This window comes from Empidonax traillii, unplaced genomic scaffold, assembly GCF_003031625.1.
Source record: "Empidonax traillii isolate 1590-97213 ecotype Southwest subspecies unplaced genomic scaffold, ASM303162v1 scaffold1731:size67478, whole genome shotgun sequence".
NCBI classification, from domain to species: domain Eukaryota; kingdom Metazoa; phylum Chordata; class Aves; order Passeriformes; family Tyrannidae; genus Empidonax; species Empidonax traillii.
Genome location: NW_020956924.1, coordinates 24,538 through 47,214, shown reverse-complemented (window position 1 = coordinate 47,214; position 22,677 = coordinate 24,538). Strand labels below are relative to the sequence as shown.

The 22,677-nt window shown below is 37.2% G+C and overlaps 1 protein-coding gene across 1 annotated transcript in view; it reads left to right on the top strand.

Annotated features, from left to right (window-relative positions):
• LOC114070888 (collagen alpha-1(XIX) chain-like) overlaps positions 1–22,677 on the top strand; it is a gene marked incomplete at both ends in the record, with an annotated part of 61,738 nt that overhangs the window by 20,013 nt on the left and 19,048 nt on the right. The window contains 2 exons of the mRNA XM_027908504.1: positions 353–397; positions 21,882–21,935. Coding sequence (XP_027764305.1) covers positions 353–397; positions 21,882–21,935 — 99 coding nt within the window. The remainder of the gene's footprint in view (positions 1–352; positions 398–21,881; positions 21,936–22,677) is intronic.

Sequence of the window (22,677 nt, the reverse complement as noted above, 5' to 3'; positions counted from 1 at the left end):
GAAGGCATTAATAGGAATAAATGTATTGAAATTGGTTCTGCAGAAGAATAGAAGGACTATAATGAGCAGGTTTAGAATCAGTTAATAGTTCAGAATTTTTAAATCTGACAAGATCCCTTAGGCTAAATGGAAAAATCAATGACTGCTCGGAATTGACAAAACTATGAAAAGCCATGTCATTTTTTTGGTGGAGATTTCACACCTTTTTGAATGAGAAACAATCGGCATCTGAGTTATTTCTTTTGTTTTTATCTCATAATAAATGTTCATTGCAATAAAGTTATTTTAAAGAATAAAATTAATTCAACAGCATTTATGTTTGAGATTTGTATTTTATTGTTCTGTGTTCCAGGGGGAACGTGGCTTTGCGGGTAGTAAAGGCGAAGAAGGTGAAAAGGTAAATTATTCTGCCCATGTTTTTTATTTATTTATTTGGTTTGAAAATTTGATACATGGCCAGCCAAGTAGAGCTTTGTGCTGAGGGTCTTCCTTAACTCTTTTGTTAATATAATTCTTAATTTTCTCCTATGTAATTGCATAAGAACAAGGAGTTTTTATGTGTGTTACTGAGTGCCATCAGTGCTTCTTTTAGAGGTTTTTTTTCCCTTAAGAGAAGATTTACTGATGAAGCCCAACAGAACAATAGCTGCTGGACTTCAATAGTGTTTGCTGCTATGTTATTTTTATGGTACTACTAGTAAATATCTGTTTATATAGTATGAAATGGATGATGAGATGATGTGTACGTATTTATAGTACTTAATTATTGCTTTTTCTGCATTTCAAATGCACTTTTATGGAAACATTGTGTTGATCGCAAGTACATACTGTTTTCCTATTAACCTAAATTTACTGTAATAGCAAAACATAACATTTCCTACACTATAAATTATGGCTAATTTAAAAGTTAATTTTAATTCACATAGTTTTGTGTACCTAGACAGTAGTCAATATGAGTTCTGTCTCCTGTACACATCTAACTTGGAGAGAAATGACTTGACTGCCAAGGCCTGAGCTGAATGCAGGTCCATTTACCTCTGACAGTTCAGTCCCTTTGCTTGATGTACTAGTGTGTTGTCCTGAGCACATTCTTAGTCTCCTGACAGCCATGAAATGTTTCTGAGACTAAATTCCAGGATAAGCCTTTCCTTGTTCTTCACCAGTGACTACCAGAAATGGAGCTTGAAGTAATTTATCCTAATTGAGTATTTTCTGTAGTGGTCAGAAATAGTTCAATAGCTTATGTTTGAAAGTGGGAGTTAAACTGGCATTGTGGCAGGCTGTTGTGGCTGACAGAATGCCAGCATTGGGTGGCTCTAGATGATGCAACCTCATCTTCCTGTATGACTTGAGAAAAGCAGGTCTGCTCAGGTCATCAAAGGCAAGTAAGTCTGTGTTGAGGGCCAAGTGGAAGGAGGAGCCTATTACTGGCTTGCCTAACAGGAATTAAAGTAACAGTGGTGCTAGTTTATGGTTGTAACTTCAGTTCTTAACCATGGTAGGCTGGTTACTGCTTTTTCACTAATTTTTGCTAATTTGGATTAGGCGACGTCAAAGACGAGTCTTTTCTTGGATCATAGATAATTTCTCTGTGCTTCAACCCATTGTCTGAAAAAGGTGCAGAAAAACTTTTCTGCTGGATTTATATATCATAAAGATGAAGAATGAGAGATACTGCCATTCTGGCAATATTCAGACTGATGAAAATAGAGAGTAGATGGCAGCTTCTGAATTTAAAGAAGTGTAATATATTTGCGATTAGGCTGCTTTGGACATCAGTGTATTCACTCACCCACCATACCTCTTCAGAAGTGTCAGACATCTTTCCAATGTTCATATTTTAAAGACATTTAAAATGTGGAGTTTTTTAAAGGAGGAAGTATTCCAGTAGCCAGGACAGAAGTAGTATCAGAAGTAAAACCCAGCATCCATAGCAACTAACACTTATAATGTGAAAATTCAGTCTCTAAAAAAAACACACTTGTTAAGCTTGAGTGTTTCTAACTGCACTGACAGATCTTATTTCCTTGGTGGTATCATTATTCATCAGTTCTGATGGGCTTATGGATTTTTCTTTATCTTTTTTTTCCCCCTCCCCATAATTGCTCTGCAGCTGTGCTACATTCTCCTCAAGTTTTATGAATAAATTGTGTTTGGGCACAGGCACATGGTTCCAGCTGTTACTGCCACTCTCTTTGCTTGATTTTCCCTTATTTTGAAGCAGAGATAAAATGACCCAACCACGGGTAGTTTCTTTTTCTTATGTGGAAGCTGAATCAGCATATTTAGACCATTTTTTTTGGTTTTGTCTTGTAAATTCAGAAGATAGTTAAAAGACCTCATTTAAAAGTATTTCCAGTGTAACTATTTATGTTGCATTTAACTGTCCTTCAGACAAAGGGAAATGTAAGAGTGGAAGGATCTTTATGAACCAGCGATAACTTGAAAATAATTTGGGCCAGTCTCATCAGAAGCTACACATATTTGTGAGAAAGAGTATGTTTTTCAGGCTATGGGAAGTAGGCCTTTAGCAGTTAATCAATTCAGCTTTAATTTTAATAATTATTTAAGAATAACATTGTTGAGTTTCCAGTTACTAAACTCCACTACAAAAAAAACACATCAACACATTTACATTTTAACACAGCATCACAAAATGTAGTAGTTATACATACTATTTTCTGTGTAATGTGATTACAAAGCCTGAAGTGGAAAATTTTCCTATTACCAAAAAATTCTGCCTCATCTTGCGTATTAAGGAACAAGATTCTTGCATATTACCTAGGGTGGGACACAGCTGCCTAAACATGGGATATTTGCCATTCCAAACTCTCCACGGGAGTGAACAAAAATGTCACATTTTAGGTTTAGTGACCCTATAATTCCATAGGACTGAAAACTTGAAACCAGCTCAGCCTTATGCCTCTTGGTTCGCTAAATAAAACTTAGTTGATTTATTGTATTATATTCTGCTTGGGCAGAGCAAACCTTGGGGACACCATAGAGACGTAGACAACTGAGGCGACAGCGAGTGATCATTTGTACACTACAGTTACGGGAAACGTCCATAATTTAAATTATTGAGGGAGATTGTTTCAGACTGTTTAAAGGTTTCTTTGCCACAGTTAGTTCTTCTTGAGGAATCCAGAAGTCTTGTTCTGCCTTCGTCCTTTTTTTTTGGCCATGGTTTAACTTGGTTCTCCCTTGCATAACCCAGTAGTGGTAAGGGAAGCTACAGGCTGCGTGTGCAGGTGTTACGCTGCAAGTTTTCCTTTCGAAGGAAGTACACTGTAACTGTGAATTTATTTTAATTCTACTTTGTATTCTGTTTTCCTTGTGTAACTTAAATAATGACAGTCTTATATGATTGTCTCATAACTGCAGCAAAAACATTGGTTTACCCTTATATAGCACGACTGAAAAAGTGTATGCTGAAAGCAGTTTTAATTCGTTTGCTACCAAGTAGTCAGGCTAAATTATGTGGATCTGTCCTCCTTGTAATACTGCTTAGAGCTGTAATTTTACAATATGGTATAGAAAATATGACTATTACATTTCATAACGATAGGAAGTCAAAAGGGAATTAAACTAAAGAAAGACTTGCTTCATGAAATCACAGAGGGTGAGATTGTCTTAAATGATTTTGCCATTTTCTGTTAATAGCATCAAAATTGTGCAAGGCATCACTTATGTCTAATTGGATAAGCACAGAGAAAAGCACAACAGTTTCTTTTTGAACATATATACTTGTTTGGTTTTAATGCCCAGTTAATAGTTTTCTGTGATAGGACAGTAAAGCTCTGGAACGAGTTGCCCAAGGTGGTTTTGCAGCATCTTTTCACGGAGGTTTTCAAGACCAGCCCTGAGCAACCTGGCCTGATTAACTAACAGGCTCTGGGCCTGGCTTTCAGCCTCTGTAAGTTTCACGATCTCAGACTTACCTTAAAACCTGCAGAGATTGAAATCTTGTTTATTATTATTTACTTTGATACTGAAATATGTGCATCACTTGGGAGTTGGAATTGTTCCAAAGCCTGTTAATCAGACAAATAATCTCTAAAATGCTTTTTTCCTTTCTTAAATCTGTAATTCACTCTCTTTTAATCTCCTGTTTATTGCTTCCTTTGCTCACTGAAGCTAGTACTCTTTGCCCTAGTCTCCCATTTTTTCAGTCATTTTGTTTACCTTTTTGGATAGAATGTGTATATTCTTTAGTGTACTTCAGATATGATTCTTTCTGTAACTGAGCTAGAAAACTGAGAATGCAGTTTTGTGGGACATGTGGAACATGAACACTATATAAATTTCGCTACCATTTGACAGCATGTGTGGAACAAATCTAAATTTGTTTTGAAATAGTGGAGATAGAAAAGCCAACACATTTACATCTTAACTATAGCTGAGCAAACATGACTTAATTGTCACGAACAGATAATAGTCATTTCAGGGAGCTAGGAATCCCAAATTCCTTATCTTCCTTAGCTACTTCAGAATGTTAGTATAAAACCTCTCTCTTTTAACTTAGAGAGGCAATTAAGGTTTGCTGCTATATAACTAAATCATAGCGCTAGTTTATATCTTAGGGGACTTGGAAGTTGTGGGTGACTGAGCAGAAGGATCGCTGTGCTCTGGAGAGGGACTCTTCAATTGCAGTTTTCCTGGACTGGCTGCTTTGCTTTATAAAGCATATTCCCCTCCCATCTCACATTTGAAATAGAGGATTTTAAAACTGGATGTCATTGCAGCTGAGGTATGCAGCAGTTTATGTGCTGTGATGTGCACTTGTAAACATTTGATAGTTAATTTACTGTATTTCCTTGATTGGTACTTCTCAGTAAAATGCTATAAATAAAAAAGTTACATGTATTTTACTAAAAGAAACTTTGAGAATAGGACCATAATGATATTATTTCCAGAGTTTCATCCTTTTATCTTTTTGCATGTTTTAATTGTGCTTTTGTCTGTGTATACATGTGAGAAGAGAGGAGGAGTCTGGGACTTGTCCAGCCTGAACATAGAAAAGATTTTCATCTGCTTAATTTTCATCTAAATGCAGGATGTTCTTTGTATATATTTACTATTTTTTGAAGTACAATTTGAATTATCCCAGGAAATAGGGCTTCCTCTATTTCCTTTAGAAGACAATTCCTAATAGATCTTAGTGTCAAGAAGATTTCCTGGAGGTTCAACATTTTCTACTTTCACACCTAATAAAATACTCCTCTATCTTGCATCCATTCAGAACATACAAGGCTATAAACTTCCAGTGTGTCCCCAGGTGTAGTCTTTTATTTCAATCTTCAATATGCTTTTTCTTAAATAAGCATAAGTAAATGAAGAAGGAATCATCTTTCCTAGGTCTAACACACTGGCTGAAGTTAGTCATTATTTAGTCGTTCTAATGTTTTAATGTCTGTATCACAAATCTCAGCGATGAAACCAAATAACTCAAGTTACTTCCAATCTACTCGACAAATAGAAGCTATTGTGCATGAATAGAAGACAGTCATGAACCTCAAAGGTCTGTAATTAAAAATGCTGAAAAATTAAGACTAAGAGTCCAGTTCCCTAGTTTGTTTGGATGGGAGTGGAAGTGGTGCTACTGTGCTGAAAATGTGGCTCTTGCCTGTGCTAAACATCAATGCAGATACTTGATTTGGGCAGGGAGAAGGATTTTTTAAGTCCTTTAAATCCTATTTCATGCAGGCAAGACTGGCTTCTTTACCAGATGGATGTAGACGTGAACTGTTTTTTCAGACTTGTCTCCTAATGTTATATAGAAAAGTATTAAAGTTTTCTCTTTCTCATCTTGTAACTATTTAGTCATCTCTTTGAACCTTTTTTTGGGTAGCATTTAAGATTTTTTTTTCATAAAGTCCTTTGAGGTTAAATATTGCTTACAAGTTTTTTTGTTTGAGGCTTCTTTTCATTACCAGGCAGATCACATATAATCACAGAAATACAATAATCTGTACACAGATATTCTGGGGAAAAAGTAAAAGCTTACTAATTTGTACAGGAAGTCTCTCCCTGAAATAAAAGCAGTCACGTTGGCATTTATCCTAATAAGCTAAATGTTACCGGGCTTATCAAGTCATTCTATGGTATTTGGCTTGATCTGGTCCTCTTCCTACTGTTTAACATACTTGCCCTTTGAAACAGGCTTAATCAAAAGTGCCTGTTGGGAATGGTCCCTAGCCTATGCTAACTTCTGAACTGTGCCTGGGAATTATATGGGGAAATGCTAATTGAACTCATTGAAATGTCTGCAAAAGACCTTCACAGCTGGGGTCTATCAATTAAATTATATAGATGACCAATTTCCAGGTCCCAAGCTCTATCACTCTTTAATTTACTTACACATACCCATTTGGTCAGATTAAAGATTCACCAGGCTCAGCATCTTGCTTCTAATGATAGCCAGAAGTGGTGCACCAGGGAAAAGCATAAGGACCAAGTAAGCAAGTACCATGCTTTTCTCCATGTACTCTTACAGCCTCCAATTATTTGAGACTGCATCTCAGCCAGATGTGTTTTCAGTGAATTTAGTAGTCTTCAATGGACTTTTGTCCCACTACCAAGTGCAGTTTTCTCTTGAATTCATGTAAAGTTTGAACATCTGCAATATCCTGTGGTGAGGAATTATACCGGTTATCTTTGTGGTTGAAGAACTACTTTCTTTTGTTTATTTGGAACCTGCTTTTTCTTAATTTGATTTTGTGTCCTCTACTTCTTTTGGAAGATCTGTTTTCCTTACCAGTATCAATCAAGGATCAATTAGTATCTATTATGCATTCCTGAGCTGTCTCTTTCAAATTTAAGAATATCAGCTTACTCAGTGTTTGATCATCCTACTAGCCGCCTCTGGAGCTTACTGAGTTCTGTTGTAGTGTTTAAAGATGGAAGAGACAAGAACTTTGTTTCATTCTCTGTGCCTTCATAATGTCTCCCCAGAAGGACTTTTCTATCTTCTCTTTAGCTTTGAGTGTGGCCTAAAGATATCACTCTTGATCATTTTGAACTGGCCATTACCAGTCATTGCATTTAGGAAGCTGTATTTTTGTTCACAAGTGTTATGGCTGCATAGGGGGACATAAGGATATTATAATCTTCATAATTTTATGTATAGCTACATTGAACTTTATTTGTCCTTTTGCCATGTCATTTCATCTCATCATGCCTGTATTGAGTTTGTCACAGTTCATCCTCATCTGTTTTATCCTGTATAATTTGGTATCTTCACCAGATTGTCGTGTACTTCAGTGGTTTTCACTGAGGTTTGAATGTAAAGAGTTCACGTCTTGCTGAGAACAAGATTGATGGAAAAATTGACTTTGTCTGAAACCTATATGCTGGTGTGAACTCAACCTCTTTCTGCCTTGGATTAGAAATGTAATATTTGACAGGTACAGAGTTTTTTTGACATTAGAAAGGTATCTGTATCTTAAGCTCTGAAAATGGCCATTTGCACATAACTGAGTACAATTGTTGAACGCTTCTTGAGCCTGACAGAGTTCAGCAAGTGTTTGGACAACGGTCTCAGGTACATGGTGCGATTCTTGGGGCTGTCCTGTGCATGGCCAGGAGTTTGACTTTGATGATCTTTGTGGGTCCCTCCCAACTCAGAATATTCTATGATTCTGTAATTTACTTCAGACCACAAAGCTCTTCAAATTCCAGTTGCTCCCACAATGTAGGAAGCTTCTTGCATGCAAGATGCTTCAGATGTGGAGCTCTAGGAAAGAAAGCACACACAGTGCTCTGTAGAAATACCCAGGCTGATTCTGAATGACCTATCTGGGGTATCAGAAGCATTGCAATTTCCTTAGCAGGTACTCTGTTGAGATGTAAGGCTTAATAGTGTAAGCAGAGTGACAGGTCATTTGGATGTCCTGCTTCCAGTAATGGTTACTTCTGCGCCATATATGATGTTTCTGTGAAGACGTATCCACCCTGGGTATCATTACAGCTGTAGATGCCTTGAAGGTGTGTACTAGTTTGGAAACAGCTAAGGCTGTAAGTCTTTTGCCTGGTAATTTTAATAAATGGTAATTAATTTAAAATTAATGTAGCAATTTTTGTATGTAAGAAATGATGCACATTTAGCAGCTGCGGAGAAAAGAAATATGCAGTGGCAGAGAGCACAGCATCATCTTCCCTCTTAGTAGACATAATGAGGTCTCAGTTTCCATTTACAACTCTGAGGGTTGTGTAGCACCAGTGGGCTCAACGCCGAGGCTTGGGTCAGGGCACCTGAGTACAGTAGAGAGTGTGGAGATGGGCATGGACCTGGAATGGCCTACTTGTGGAAAATTGGAAAAGTGGGTGGCATATGCGTGTGTGTTTTTGACAGAGATGGAAGAGACTGAAAGTTCTTCTGAAGCCAGAGTGGGGTACCTCCATACTAATGTGTGAATAAACCTAAGATTTCTAGTGTGCCCTAGTTCTTCCATTTGACTGCACTGTCTTCCAGAAGATATTTGTTCTGGATGTCATCTATAAGTAGAAAATCTTACTCCTTTTCAGACTCAGAAGTAACTGTTTTCCTTGCTTTTTGTCAGCTTGTCTAGTGAATTGTTTCTGTTCTGTGATGAGTGGAAGGTGTCCCGTGCTTAACCTGTGCTTTTGGCTCACCAAAAGAGAGGGGTCATCATCTGCTGCAGGAACCTAATCTATTAGCTCAAGTGATAAAGGTTATTGCTCTGAATTAAAATACTCCGTCTTCTGATTCCACAGATCAACTTTGGTAAAAGACCGTACTCATTATGGCATATTATTTTTGTTGTTTGCTATTTATTAATCTGAACAGACTTAATTTAAAAAAGATGATTGCTGAGTCAAGAGATAAGAAATCCCAGAATATAAATAATTTACAAGCTAAATGTGACCTCAATTGGATTAGAGAGAAGCCTGGAAATAGCCCATCATATGTGTTCCCACAAGATAGTGTCAGAGATATAGGTCTGACTGAAGTTTAACATCCAGTCATTTTTATTCAAACTTAATTTCTTATTACTGTTTCTGTACTTGTTTTTTTATCTACTTGCTATTTTGTTACATGTTCTGAATTATCTGTTCTTTCTTTCTTCCTTTTTTCCCCTGGCTTATAAATCACCTTTCCTGCTGCACAGACATCCACCCATATGCATATTTGTCCATTCTACTTGCCTATTTTACTTTTTCAAGAGCTGTTTAGATTTGACCAGTACCTTTAAGTAATATGTTAAAGAAAGAGCTGTCTTTAACTGGAAGTGCTGTGAGAAGCAATATAAGTACAGTGTACCATAACACAAGTACTTCAGCTCTGTACAGATCTTCTGGAAAACTTCATGTGGTAGCATTGATCTGGTCTTAAAGTTAGCCAGAACTAAAAATCAAAGTAGTTTCATATGGCTATAGTTCTCTCTTTTTTTCTTTCTTTCCTGGCAATGGTGAGATATTTTTCTCGATCCTACATCTGGTGATAGGTTTAACTTTGGGTGTATTTCCTCAATTTCTGGTTGAAAGTGTACATTTACACTATTAAGCCTATATGTTTGCATACATAGTTATGTATACACTATAATAAGTCATCCACTTCTAAGAACTATAGTACAATCATAAAAATATTTAGTAACATACCAAGTAAGAGATTTCTAAATTGAATCCCTTTTGACTTAATTCTTTCAATTTACTGCAGTACAGTTTTTAAAGGAAAGTTTTCTTTACCAAGGAGTTTCAGCCAGAAAGGAGGCTCTGGAGGAAGAAGGCATTGCAGCAATAGAGACTAAGCACAACTGAGGCCTTGCTGGCAGCTGCAGTGTATTACTTTAACATACTCAGCTGAATAGACCTCCTGATATGTGAGTCTCCTTTCTTTCAAACAGGAGGCAGTTTTTGGGAGTTGATGAGAGAAAATGTGCTCTAAGACAGAGCTGGGAGGAGTCCATAGCAAGGAAACCATCAGGACACTGCAGCTGTAACTATCAGTGAGATTTGGTTGTATGCACTGTTGCAGAGGATTATTCTTTATGAACTGTAGACACTGTATGGACAGTGTCTAATGAGAAGAAGTAATAGAATAATGAGATGCAACACTTGAAAATGTCATTTAGCATAAATTGCATATATGCTTACGCAGCCTTGTAGTTCTTACAGTTTTGCTTCAAATTGTAAGACCTTTTTAAAAATTCTTTTATGTAATATTTCTAAAATAGGCATGAATGCAAGGAAGTAAATTTTCAGATGAAATCACAGAATTGTGGAATTGTTTGAGCTGGAAGGAAACCCAAAGCTTCAGTTTCAGTCCTCCTAACATGGGCAGGGACACCTTTCACTAGACCAGAATTCTCAAAGCCACATCCAACCTGGCCTTGAACAATTCCAGGGATGGGGCATCCACAGCTTCTATGGGCAACCTCTTTCAGTGGCTTGCTACCCCAATAGCAAAAAAATTTCTTTCTTCTACATAGTCTAAATGTATATAGGCTCTTGCAATTTTGAGTGAGAGTTGTTTACAATGAGGAAAAGAATCAGAATTCATTAACAGAGTTTGATGAAAGAAGAAACAACGAAATTGCTATTCACATTGGCCACTGTAGAAGAGGACATGACCAAACTGTGTTCGTTAATTTACTAGAATTAGAACTCAGTGTGTGCCTGTGAGCAGGGGAAGCTTTCCACAGCCTGCAAAGACAAATGTGGATGAACAGTCAGCAATATACATCTTCAAGTATATTTAAGTCTCCAAAGCACTTATTTTTTTTTTCCTCCACTTAGCAGTAGTTGATTTGTTAAGGTAATACTGTCAATGATAAAAACAGTTTTACTTTCCAGTCTTATCCTTTCTAGTTGCTTCTTCCTATCCCCAGTGCCCCTGTGCACTGCTGTTGCAACTGTTTGTGTGATTCCTAGTTAAATAAATAAGTTGGGGGACTGTTTAGCCCAAAAAAAGCACCTCTATTTACTGGGTTTATGTCCCAGCACATTCTGTTTCTCCCAACTAATGTCTGACTGTTTTTCAACAACCAATGTATTTCAGAAGAATAGGCATATTTTAGTGACAAGAAGGTGCTGCAGTCCTATATAGATGACTTTTGGAGTTGGAGAAGAACAGCATCGCAGAATATGCTGAGCTGGGAGGGACCTACAATGATCGAGTCCACCTCCTGAACCTGCACATGAATCATGCAGATGTGGTTCATCCCCATGAATCACACCGTGTGTCTGAGAATATCATCCAAATGCTGCCTGAACTACGTCAGGCTTGGTGCTGTGACCACTTTCCTGGGGAGGCTGTTCCAGCACCCAGCCACCCTCTGGATGAAGAACCTTTTTCTAATATCTAACCTAAACTTCCCCTGATACAAGTTCAGGCCATTCCCTTGGGTTCTGTCACTGGTCACCACAGAGAAGAAATCAGTGTCTGCCCCCTTCTTCCCCTCACAAGGAAATTGTAGACTGCAATATCTCCTTTTGGATGAAGCTAAACTACAAGATGTACTTTGGGAACAAGCCTAAGGTACTTCACTTGCTAATTGCTCTTGAATTCATGGAGCTAATTGCTCTTGAATTCATGGAACCAGGCTAAAGCTACGTCAGTGTAGGTTTAGAATAGCTCCAACAAAACACATACAGTGTTAATATCTAGTATTCTCCACCATTTGCTCCATAAATCCTCTGCTCTTGTGACACAAAGTATACTCCTGAAGGTATAGTGAGAAAATACATTGGAGAAGACCTGACATAACATGGCATGTAGGTCAAGCATGTTGAGGCTGTTATAAAAGATCTGCACAAAAGTCCAAGAATGTATATGCTATTGTAACCAGTCAGCAGCTTTGTGATGCTCCTTTCTACAGTATGCTCGTTCATCATCTTTGTGTATTGTCAAATTTTAGTTTAGGAAACCAAAGAAATGTAATATTAGAAGAGCAGCTAATTTGGAACAGATGTTCAGAGTTTCTGTGACAGTAGGTGAAGACTGAGTTGTCTTAGATGTCTACAGGGAGCATATCATTGATCCTCTTGGGATGATGAGGTCAGTACATCCTGTGCACAAATAAAGAAAAAGGCTTTGCCCTCCTACCCTTTCAAGTTTCATGTACTTAGTGAAGGCTAGGAGTAAGTTGTAAGGAGTTCCTTCTGTTGTCAGTAGCTGGCCAGTTCAGATTTCCCAGAATGACCTTTCTAAAGATACTTCCTCCCCTTCAGTAGGCTGCGGATCATTCTCTCGCCTATTTATTCTAGACCCATTGATTTTTCACGCTTCTCTGCACAGTGGTCCAGCTAGAAGAGAAATATAATTGTTCCTATGGACAGTACCCTGTGGGCTAATTGTATGGACATTTGCCAAGAGAATGGGAGCTGCTGATTGCAACTTCTCCAAAAGAGAGAAAACCTCCAGCATTAAATCTCTAACTACTCAGTTTTATGCAAAAGGCAGCAATTTCCTACTTTTTTAACAGTGTTTTGAACTGGCTTTAGTGAGAGCAAGGTGTGCTTATTTTGAACACAGATTAAGCCTCCTCCTCAGATAAATATCCATCAGAAGACTGAACGTATCAAACCTTTAAACTGTACCAGGGTCCGTGAGAGCCTTATTGGAACACCAGTCTCCTGGTCTAAAGTGGGCATGTCTATAATCTTATTAAATTACTTACTGTAGTCTAAGAAAATAGAGGTAACTGATACTGCTATCTGTGGACCTTACAAACATGGGTAATAGTCACAGCTACATAATACTGTTATTTTTGTTGTCATATGACAGAAATAAACCTAGAAGTGAAGCCTTTGCAGAAAAGACACAGCAGTCCCTCAGCTTGTGCAAACACTTGACATTACTTTAACCATCTGCAGAACATCTTTTAGAGTATAAATAACAATAGCAATACCCTGCCAAAACCATGAAAATATGGGTGTCTAAAAAATAGTATGTTCTGTGAAAGCAATACTATTTGTCAGCTGCTGACAAGAAGAGATTGGCTTTAGATTGCCTTAGGAGACAAGGCTTGAAAAGAAACTAGTTTATTCCTCCTACGGAAAAATCTTCATTCAACACTAACACTAACCCAGTATAAACAGAAACCTCCCCACTAAAAGGCAGATAGAATTTTAAACAATTGTAGCTGAAAGTCAGACCCATTTCTAGTATTTATTTAAGAAATGGAAAAATAATGTGCTCATTAAGTTGAGACATTTTTTTTCTTTCAAGGTTTTAATCTATCAATAGGGAACAAGATAGTTCAGTTTAAAATTACTGTGAAGTTCAATGCGGAAAACTTAGAGCCAAATTCAGCTATTAGGTTTGTTCATGAGTGATGTAAGAACAAAATTCTGTAAAATGGTATTTGCGCAAGTGAAAAGAAGCATGATGATTATCTTGTGTGATAATTGGAGACAGAGCAGATCATTTATTTAATCCCAAAGGTATTATAATTGAATTGTAAGCATTTAGACAGAAGATGGATACCTACAGAACAACCAGACTTGGTTGATTAATTAAAAAATAAATAATATGAGAACTGATGCTTCACCTATTGCACAGATTTTGTGTTCATCACACCAGAGAAGAATTGAGCTGAAGGGAATAGTTATTGAATGGGGATAAGAGGAATTGTCCTCAGGTAAGCCTTGCAGTACCAACCTGTGCGCCGAGTTTTGCACTTAGATGTCCCTGTATTTAAGTGCGTGTGTGTATGAGAACCAGCAAAGGAGAAGATAAATTAGCAATGACATTCCTAATGAGTAGGTGAGAGCAATGTTGTGGTTTTGACCCTGGATGGATTTTAAATGCTTACTGAAAACTGCTTCCCCCCTCCCCACTCTGTTCCTCTTGAAGGAGGGGGAAAAAAAACAGTCAGAGAATTCCTGAGCAGAGATAAGAACAGGGAGATTCAGTTACTAACTAATTTTCACAGGCAAACAGACTCAAAATGGATAGAACTTAAATTTATTGCTAACAAACTTAAACTAAAAGCTGAATTTATAGCTAACAAAATAAGAACTAAAGAGTAAAAGAATAAAATAATCTTAAAATATAACACATTCCCTCCACTCCCCCTTTCCCTCCATGTTCTCCCTCCTCCCCCCAGCAGTGCAGAGAGACAGGAAAGGTGGGGGAAGTCACAGCCAGCAGTTGCTTCTTCCTCTGTTAAAATCCATCTCTTAGACAGGAACTCTTCCCAGTTCACTGTCTTGGGGGGTCACTTTTCCCTCGGGTGCAGAGGTCTTTCTCCCTCTGAACTCTGCTGGCCTCCATGAGCTGCAAGGGGACAACTTGCTTCACCATGGTCATCACCGTGGTCATCACCACAGTTACAGGGGGTAATGGCTTTGAGTCCTTCCCCTGTTTGCTGTGGGGTTCCTCCCCATGGGAGATGGTCCTCCATAGACCTCTCCAGTGTGGGTCCATCCCTCAGGCCACAGTTCTTCCATAATCTGGTGTCCCTTGGGTCATGAATAAGTTTCGCTAGCATGGATCCCCCACAGGGCCACAAGTCCTACGCGGGACATTTTGCTCCAGCGTAGGTTTCTCTCTCCATTGGCCACAGATCGCCAGCAGGACTCTGTTTCATCTTAGGCCTCTCACAGAGTCTCAGCTTCCTTGTGCATTCACTTGCTCCCCTGTAGGCTTCTCTATGAGCTGCAGGGGGTCTCTGTTCCCCAACAGTCTTCCACAGGCAGCAGGAATTTTGGCTTTCAGTCTTTCCCCTGCTGGAGGGAGAGAAGGAGATCTGCATTGCTGTCTCATGTTCTCCTCTGCTTTCCTCTCTGGTTGGAATTTCTTCTGTGACACCAGCTTTCTCTTCCTCTGTTCTTAAATATGTTATCACAGAAGCGCGTACCATTGGCTAGTAGTAGGAAGTCCATCCTAGAGCTGGCTATCATTGGCTTTTTCATGGAACAACAAAAGCTTCTAGTAGCTTCTAACTGAAGTTATCTCTATGGCCCCCATTACCAGAAATTCAGCCACTTGAACCCATGACAGTGCAGGTTGAGGGAGTATTTGTGGAAATAGTGTGATCAAGCCTGGATGAAATTGGGAAGTCTGTAGATGAAAAGGATTTGGTCTGTGGTCTGGACGTGGTTTGTGTCTGATAGGCTCCTTCAAGATTATTCCTTTTTTTGCTGACCAACAGAGTCAGTGTTTTTTCAGTGTCAAAAAGAGGAAGCTTTCTCAGGTTAAAAGTGTTGAAAGAAACGTTTAAACCTAATTCAAACTTAGATTAGATATGAGGTACTGGAAAGTTAAGACATGCTCTTGGCCAGGAGTCAAATCTGGATGTAACTGATGACTCATAGAAATGATTGTTGATTTTCTATTTGCAGATGAGATTAGCCAGAGACACTGTAGAAAGAGAGGAAACCTGGACCATGAATGTACCCTGTATAGCCTCTTCATGGAAAGTTGCATGTATGAGTTGTCTGACTGGATTCATGAGTCTTTATAGTTTGGAAAGCCTTTTGCTTTTGGCTTATGAGAAAAGGTATAGCACAATAAATGATACGCAGTACAGCAATTTTTAAACTAGAATGATATTCTGTCTGTAGAATGTATTGCAGAACTCAACCAGATGTAGTGAGTAAACAATAGGATATCCATTACTACTTACATGTGGTTGTTTTCAAGATTTTAAAATATATTGTTTCTTTATGTAGATTTAAATTCTTGAAATAAACATCATACTGATTTTTTGAGGGGGAAAGCTTTGAGTTATTTTAGAAAGCTGTTTACACCCACTAAAGCCTCTGCACAGAAGTACCAAGTTGAGAATACCATGAAAAAGCTTAGTGGCTTTTCGTTATAAACACATTTTATTTGAACGATGATACTTTCTGAAGAGAGTATGAATATATTCAAGTGGATGTTAAGAATACATATTATGTAGAAGACTGAAACTCTGTTTTCAGATAGCTCATGCTTTGGGTTGTACAATTTTTCTTATTTTTATGAATAAAACTTTAATCTTGGATTAAGAATTTTTCTTTAAAGTTGGGTCTGGGAATATATGCTCAAATAATTTCCACAAGGAGTGGAGTTTTGGTTGTGGATTTTGTTAGTATTTTCTTACTTGACATTGAAATGTTTAAAGGAAAAGAAAAAAAAAACATGAAATGGTCATAATAGGATGAACCATAGCAGGATAGCACACAAAACAAAGTTTGCAAAACATAACATCTAAATTTCACATGGCAGAAAGAAAAGCAAGCATTTTAAGCATGATTACTTTCAGTTGGGACATTTATTATTGAAAAACAAACTACTAGATTATGGTTAGTCTTGACTAAGTTGCAGTAAGTTAGACTTAGCCAAAACCTCAGTATTTTTAATTCTTGTACTGGCTATTATCTATGACCCAAAAGGATGAAGTTGTATCTTTATGTTTCTTCTACCCTAAGAAGTCTCTTAGATTAAAAGGTATTCTGTGTATCTTATTTTTTCTACTTATCACAGAATAATTAATCTCTTTTAATATTTATTTCATTAATGGTCTTTAATAGTTCTACCTAGCACTAGGAAATGTTGGGCAGTCTTTTAGATTTCCACAAGATAGGGTTACATTGAAGATAAGAATCAAGGTGAGATTCAGAGGTCTGTAAGGAATACCTTAAGATACCGTAGCATTGTTCACTTGCGTTTTCAGTAAGGCATTGTTGATAGCCTTGCTGTGGCATTTTCTACATGTGAAAGAATAGAATTTGAGGTTTATTAAGGTATAGTTCTCAAGTTCATCATAGTTCTGTAGGCTATGTAAGAAAGGTTTTCAATAAGGCAGTAACTGAGGACACTATTGCCTGTCAGGGTGCCATGGAATTGGGAGACTCTTTTAGAAATCATTGTTTGTGGATGTTACAATGTGAAAGTTGAACTTTCATGAAGAACATAAGAGCCTGCCTAAGCTACTTGAACGAATGTGGTACAGTCCTTCAGTCTATAGATTTTTAGTATCACTGTGGAAACCTTGATGTATACAACTTATGTATAGTCTTCTTTTCCATATTTGAGATCCATCAGCATGTCCTACGTTCATTCTTTCCTCCTAACTTTTTTGTAAACTTTCTATCATTCTGATTTGGAGAAGATGGATACTTAAAGCTGACAAAGAAAAAGATAATACCCTGAACTAGATGTTTCTCACTGTTCTCATCAGTGGCAAGTAATCCAGAATAACTGGGGTTTTTTCAGCTTGCATTTGGCAAATGGAGAATGGAGTTTAACCTTTTAAAAATAGCTTTGGGTTGCAGATTCCTATGCACTATATGATCTATGATAATCCCCAGACAGTTTTCTGCAACAGTGCTGCAGGGATTATTCTCGTTGTTAGTGCATTGGATTTCTCCATTTGGAGAGCACTACACCGAAACTTTTATTGGACTTGGTTTTTCGTTTGATTTGGGTTTGTTCTTTTGGGTTGTTTTTTGGTTTTGTTTTTTTTGTGGGTTTTTTTTTTTTTTTGAGTTTTTTTTTTATTGTTGTTTTTATTGATCAAAATAATTTTATATTTTAAGGTTTTTCCACAAAGAATGAAAATGGATGGATGCCTTATTCCTGCTGACAGGAGGCAGTTCATCAGAGCAGCTTTGGAGCTTTGGGCTGGCCTAAAGCTTCAGATTGTTTTGTGCCTGAGGTTTTGGCCTCAGCTGAGGTGGTAGTTTGCCTTTATATCACCTCTCTGGTTAGAAATGCTTAGAGCTTGCTTAGAAACGTGACTAAGCAGTAATTAGCTATCATGAACATCTTCAGTATTGCTCAGCCTGTGTAAGCAAAGCAGGAAGGAAAGACACGTTATCCACTATGTTCAGGCATAATGTTTGTTTACGCCTCTTTCACAAGACGGTAACAGCTCAGTTTGGAATTAGCAGGTTTTTGGTCACTGTTTCTTGGTAAGCGTATCTACTGAGCCCTCTGAATTCCTGATCCCTATGAAGCTTTGTGATCACCTGATTTCCTTTTGTGTCTGAGTATCCTAAATCAGTGGGTTTGGGAAGACACAGGCTTCATGGTGACATCCTTCCAAATCATCACTGTTGATTTTAGTTTACTGGAAATAGAAGTGTATTTTTGCAATGTGTTATGCTGTGTCTTTCTGACCCTGCTTAAGAAATACTCTTTTATGTTACAGCCTATTTGAAAATGAGCTTCTTGCGTCCCTCTTGCATCCCTTTTACATTTCCTTGCATTGTTCCTCCCAGTCTGAACTAAAATAAAGTCATTAGTCTTCCTTGCTTTCCACTCCTTTTAAATGTACAGTGTCTAGCAGTCCTGAGGTGCTAGACACTTTCCTAGAGTACTATCCCACATTCTGCAGAAGGTTTAAAGGTCAGGCAATAAGAATATAATTGAGGTGGAACTCTCCATAATACCAGCTCTCCAGACTATCAGCAAAATCAGAAAGAAATGTAGGGTTTGTTGGGGATTTTTTTAAATTCCTATCTTACTCAAGAAAAATCAATGAGCACTATTAAAAGCTGAGATCAGTTTAAAAGAAGTCATGGAGAAATGGTCACAAGAAAATAAAATTTACATTGAGCCTGCTAATTCCGCTGAGACAGAGATGTAGCATAACACAGAAAACTATTAAAAAAAAATAAACCATACTAGTCTTAAAGATATGTAGGTAAAATCTCGGAGTTTCAGAGGTTAAAAATTACAAGTTATCCACACTGAGTTAGTGATACTGCATAGCCTGCATACTTTGGAGAGTAATTCAGCTAGTGTTAACAGTGACACTCCAACTCTTCAAACAAATTATAACAGTAATTCCTGATTTGTATCATTAACAGGGCAGTGTTGCAGAAAAAGCTTTACCTTTTTAGGTCAATTTTTAGGTATGAATTTATTTTATTTCCAAATACATTACTTTGCCTTTATAATAAGGGGGAAATAGTGTGCAAGGAAAATGAGGCAACCTTAAAGTGGATGAGTGGGTTAGAGGATGGTACTGCCATCTTGCAGAGGCCATGCAGGAACCCCTGGCTCTAATTAAAGAATGCTGCCACTGAATTCAGTGTATCTTCTATTACACACAGCAGACTGAATCCCTCTCAGCAATTATTCTGGAGCAACCCCATCAGCTTGTTCCATCAGGGTAATGGAATGCAGAATTCACCCAAAGAAATACAAATAATTCTGTGTTACATCGGGTTAGTTTTGGTTAACTAATAAACAAGACTTGACACTTTCAGAGTTTTGTCACCCTGTTTATGCAATAAATACTCTTTAATTGTCTCATCTGAATAAAGTATAAGCAGGCAGGAACATTAGATATAAAATGGCATGAAGGCATTTTTCTCTCTCTTTTGTTAATCTATGAGGTAAGCCACAATGTTGATTATTAACAGCCTCATCTACACTGCAGAGTGGCTTCAGCAACTCTGCAAATTGGCTAGATTTGAAGCTGTTAATTATTCAGTATAGTGTGCTCCATAAAGACAGAAATGAGCATGACTTGGCTCAGTTCTCCTGAGAATAAATTGTAAAAATTGGACCTCTCTTTGGTTTGAATTCTGTCTTCGCAGAGAACATGGACATTCCATACAACAGGCTTGGCAAGGACAAATCATGTACTCCATTAAAAAATCAGAATATGTTCATAGTAAAATTACATACCTGGCAGAAAGCCAGGGACTCTGCAGAGGTCCAAGGCTCATAAATAGTGGGTGCTTTTTATCATTTTGTCAAAGAAACTGATAAACATCTTAAAGCCAAATATCTTGTAAATCATGAGGAAGGGTTTTTTTCCTTCCCTACGTTCACCAGCCACACTTGTATGTGTCTAGAACTACCTGATGGCATTTTGAAGTAACCATCTGCCTGCTGTAGAAGACAAAGGCACATTCTCCGACCCATAGTGCTCCTCTAACATCGAGGCAAATTATAAATGAGAGTGAGGGGATGGTTTTCTTTTGGCTTAGGCTCTCTGTTGAGCGTTTTATGTAAATGTAGATGTTGCATAACAAAATATGACATGATACTTTTACCTTAGGTTTCCAACTATTCATCAGGGAATTTACAGGATGCTACCACTTCTGAAGCAAATCTGTACATATTTATATAATTTTCTCTTAAAGTGTGAAAGCAGATACATAAGCCATAGAGGAAAAAACAGCTCCATAAATAGTAATGATTTTTTAAATCTTCTAGAAATATATTCTCATAAGATACTGTGTCAAATATATGAACGTATCTTTATAGCTGTTGCAAGATTGTAGCAGTGTAACTGATACTAGTGGAAATATCCTGAAAGCAGTATTAAGTGTTCAGTATGTCACAGTGATGAAAAGTAAAATGTCACTTCTGCAGTTTGTTTTAAAAGTTTAAGTAAGCTATCTAAAAAAGAATTGTACCCTTGGGACTTCAACTGGTTTTTTTTTTAAACTGACAGTGAAAGAAAATTACTATCTCAACTAGTGCCTTAATCCATAGAACAAAGAAGACTTTTTAGTTTAAACATAGTAAAATAGTAAGTGTTAAATTCCTATAACTGTTTGGTGTCATTTAAACTTCTGCAATAAATGCACACATCTGTCTGGTGGTTTCTTCTGGGGGAGTTTTGACAAACAAGAAAGGGAATACTTGAGGAAAAACCTTAACAGTATAATTCAGGCTAATGTGTAACATTAAGTGTATCAACAAGATGTATTAAAATGGAAACACTGAACCAGCAAAGCCATCTTTTGAGTGGGATTATTAAATTTGCAGCTTGTTGCTGCTAATTCGTTAGTAGTCTTCAGTTGTTTGACAAAGCTCATACAAACTCATTTTGCAAAACCAATTATTAGATGAAATGCCCTCTGTCATTGCCACTGGAGGAATTGCTCTGAGTCAGGACTGTGTCACAAATGGAGTTAGCGGAATGACCTCAGTTCAGTGCCATTTACCTAACAGAATTATGAAGATGATGCTGATATAATGAATAGATTCTGCTCAGACAAATGTAGTCCCCTGGAGATAATCAAAATTCAGTACAGGGCTGTTTGTTTCCTTTAGTTTACATTAAGAGCTTGGACTCTAATGAAGTCGGTCCTTGCACTTTTATCAGAATTATAAAATCATGTTACTTTATGATTACTTATTATTATTTGACAAAGTTCAGTTGAGTGACGGAAATGCAATTATAGAATTGTTTAGGCTTGTTGGTTCTTGAAGACATTTTCTCTTAAGTTTTACTTCTTTAGCAAGTGTATTTTGTTCAGTGTGATGAAATATGTGTTAACTAGAATAGCACATTAGTTAGAATTAATACAGAACTGGATTCTGTCACGTATCATACAAAGAATACTGTCTTTTGTAGTCAATATTTCATGAGCAAATACATAACCAACTATAGTCGATTGTGGAGGATCCTTCCCACCTTTTTTTTAATTTTGATTAATAATGTTGGTAATTTTCATTCTTGAGAAAATTTTCAGAGCAAAAGTTGTTTCCATTTTTCAAAGTCAAAGACAAATGATAATATTAAGGACAGGTTTTTTATCAGATATTTAAAACAAGAATTTTTTATTAATAAAATAGTCTCAGAGTGAAAAAAATAATGTAATATTAAGATTTTTAAAAATAAAACTGTTCCCTGGTGTAAGTTTCTGTTTCATCACCATGTTCTTGAAACACAGCGAGAATTAAGAATGTTTTTCTGTCATGAGTCTTTATGGATGTTCAATAGTACGATGAAGTAGAGAAAACTACAGCTATCAGAGTGTCTGACATTTTTCACAGGCATTTATTTAAAAAGAATTTCTGTTGGAATGTAAGAAATAATTTTGCCTGTGCAGCCAGCAATATATATGTAGCACTTCTTGTAGAACAGAACAAAATGGTAAAATATTTCTCCTGTTAAAAAGCATCATAAATTAGCACTTGTCTTGTGTATATATAATAAAGTAACTATTCATTCTTTTAGGGTGAGAAAGGAGATAAAGGAGAACCAGGACCAGAAGGCCTTCATGGAACAGAGGTAAACCAAATGATAATGAAACAGTCAAGTTACCAACTTTTGGGTGGACAGTTAAGCAATGTAATTCAGACTGTATGTAAGGAGAGGGATTTAGAAATTGTGTACCCGGAGATTTAACATCCATAAGATAATAGGGGAAGAAGAAGAGATACATTAGTGTGAGATAGCAGTTATTAAGGCTTAATATTGGACAGGACAGCTGTGGGTCAGGGTCTGGTAGATTCCATGATATTTCTGCTGAGGGCTTAGGAAATAAACTGAAACAAGCGTGGGGATTGAAGCAACAGAATATGGATGAGAATCATTATTGGTGAGATAATCTATTGGAAAAGAGGGTATTTTGGGACGCAGGGTAAAGCTAGACCTGTAACTTTGCTTTCTGTAAAGGAAAATGGCTGTTAGCCATTCAAGGATGAGATCCTTGGGTCACTGGCTGTTGCCTGTGTTTTGTGTGATAGAGTCAAAATTTCACCTTTTTTTTTCACTGCCACATTTTGCTGCCTACTTAGTTAAATTAGACCGGTCCACATTTAAGTTAAAGCTTGAGTCTATGTCTAAAAATACTGGGTAATCCTGATCATTGAATTCACATTCAAACTTGAATGTGAGCTTACATGAGCTCAGATATGCCCACTAGTGAACCTTACTTTTCCCTATTTTATTTTTAAATTTTCATTTATTTTTGTATATATGAAACCGAGATGAGAGGCCTCAAAATCAGATTTTTTTCAATGCAATACTA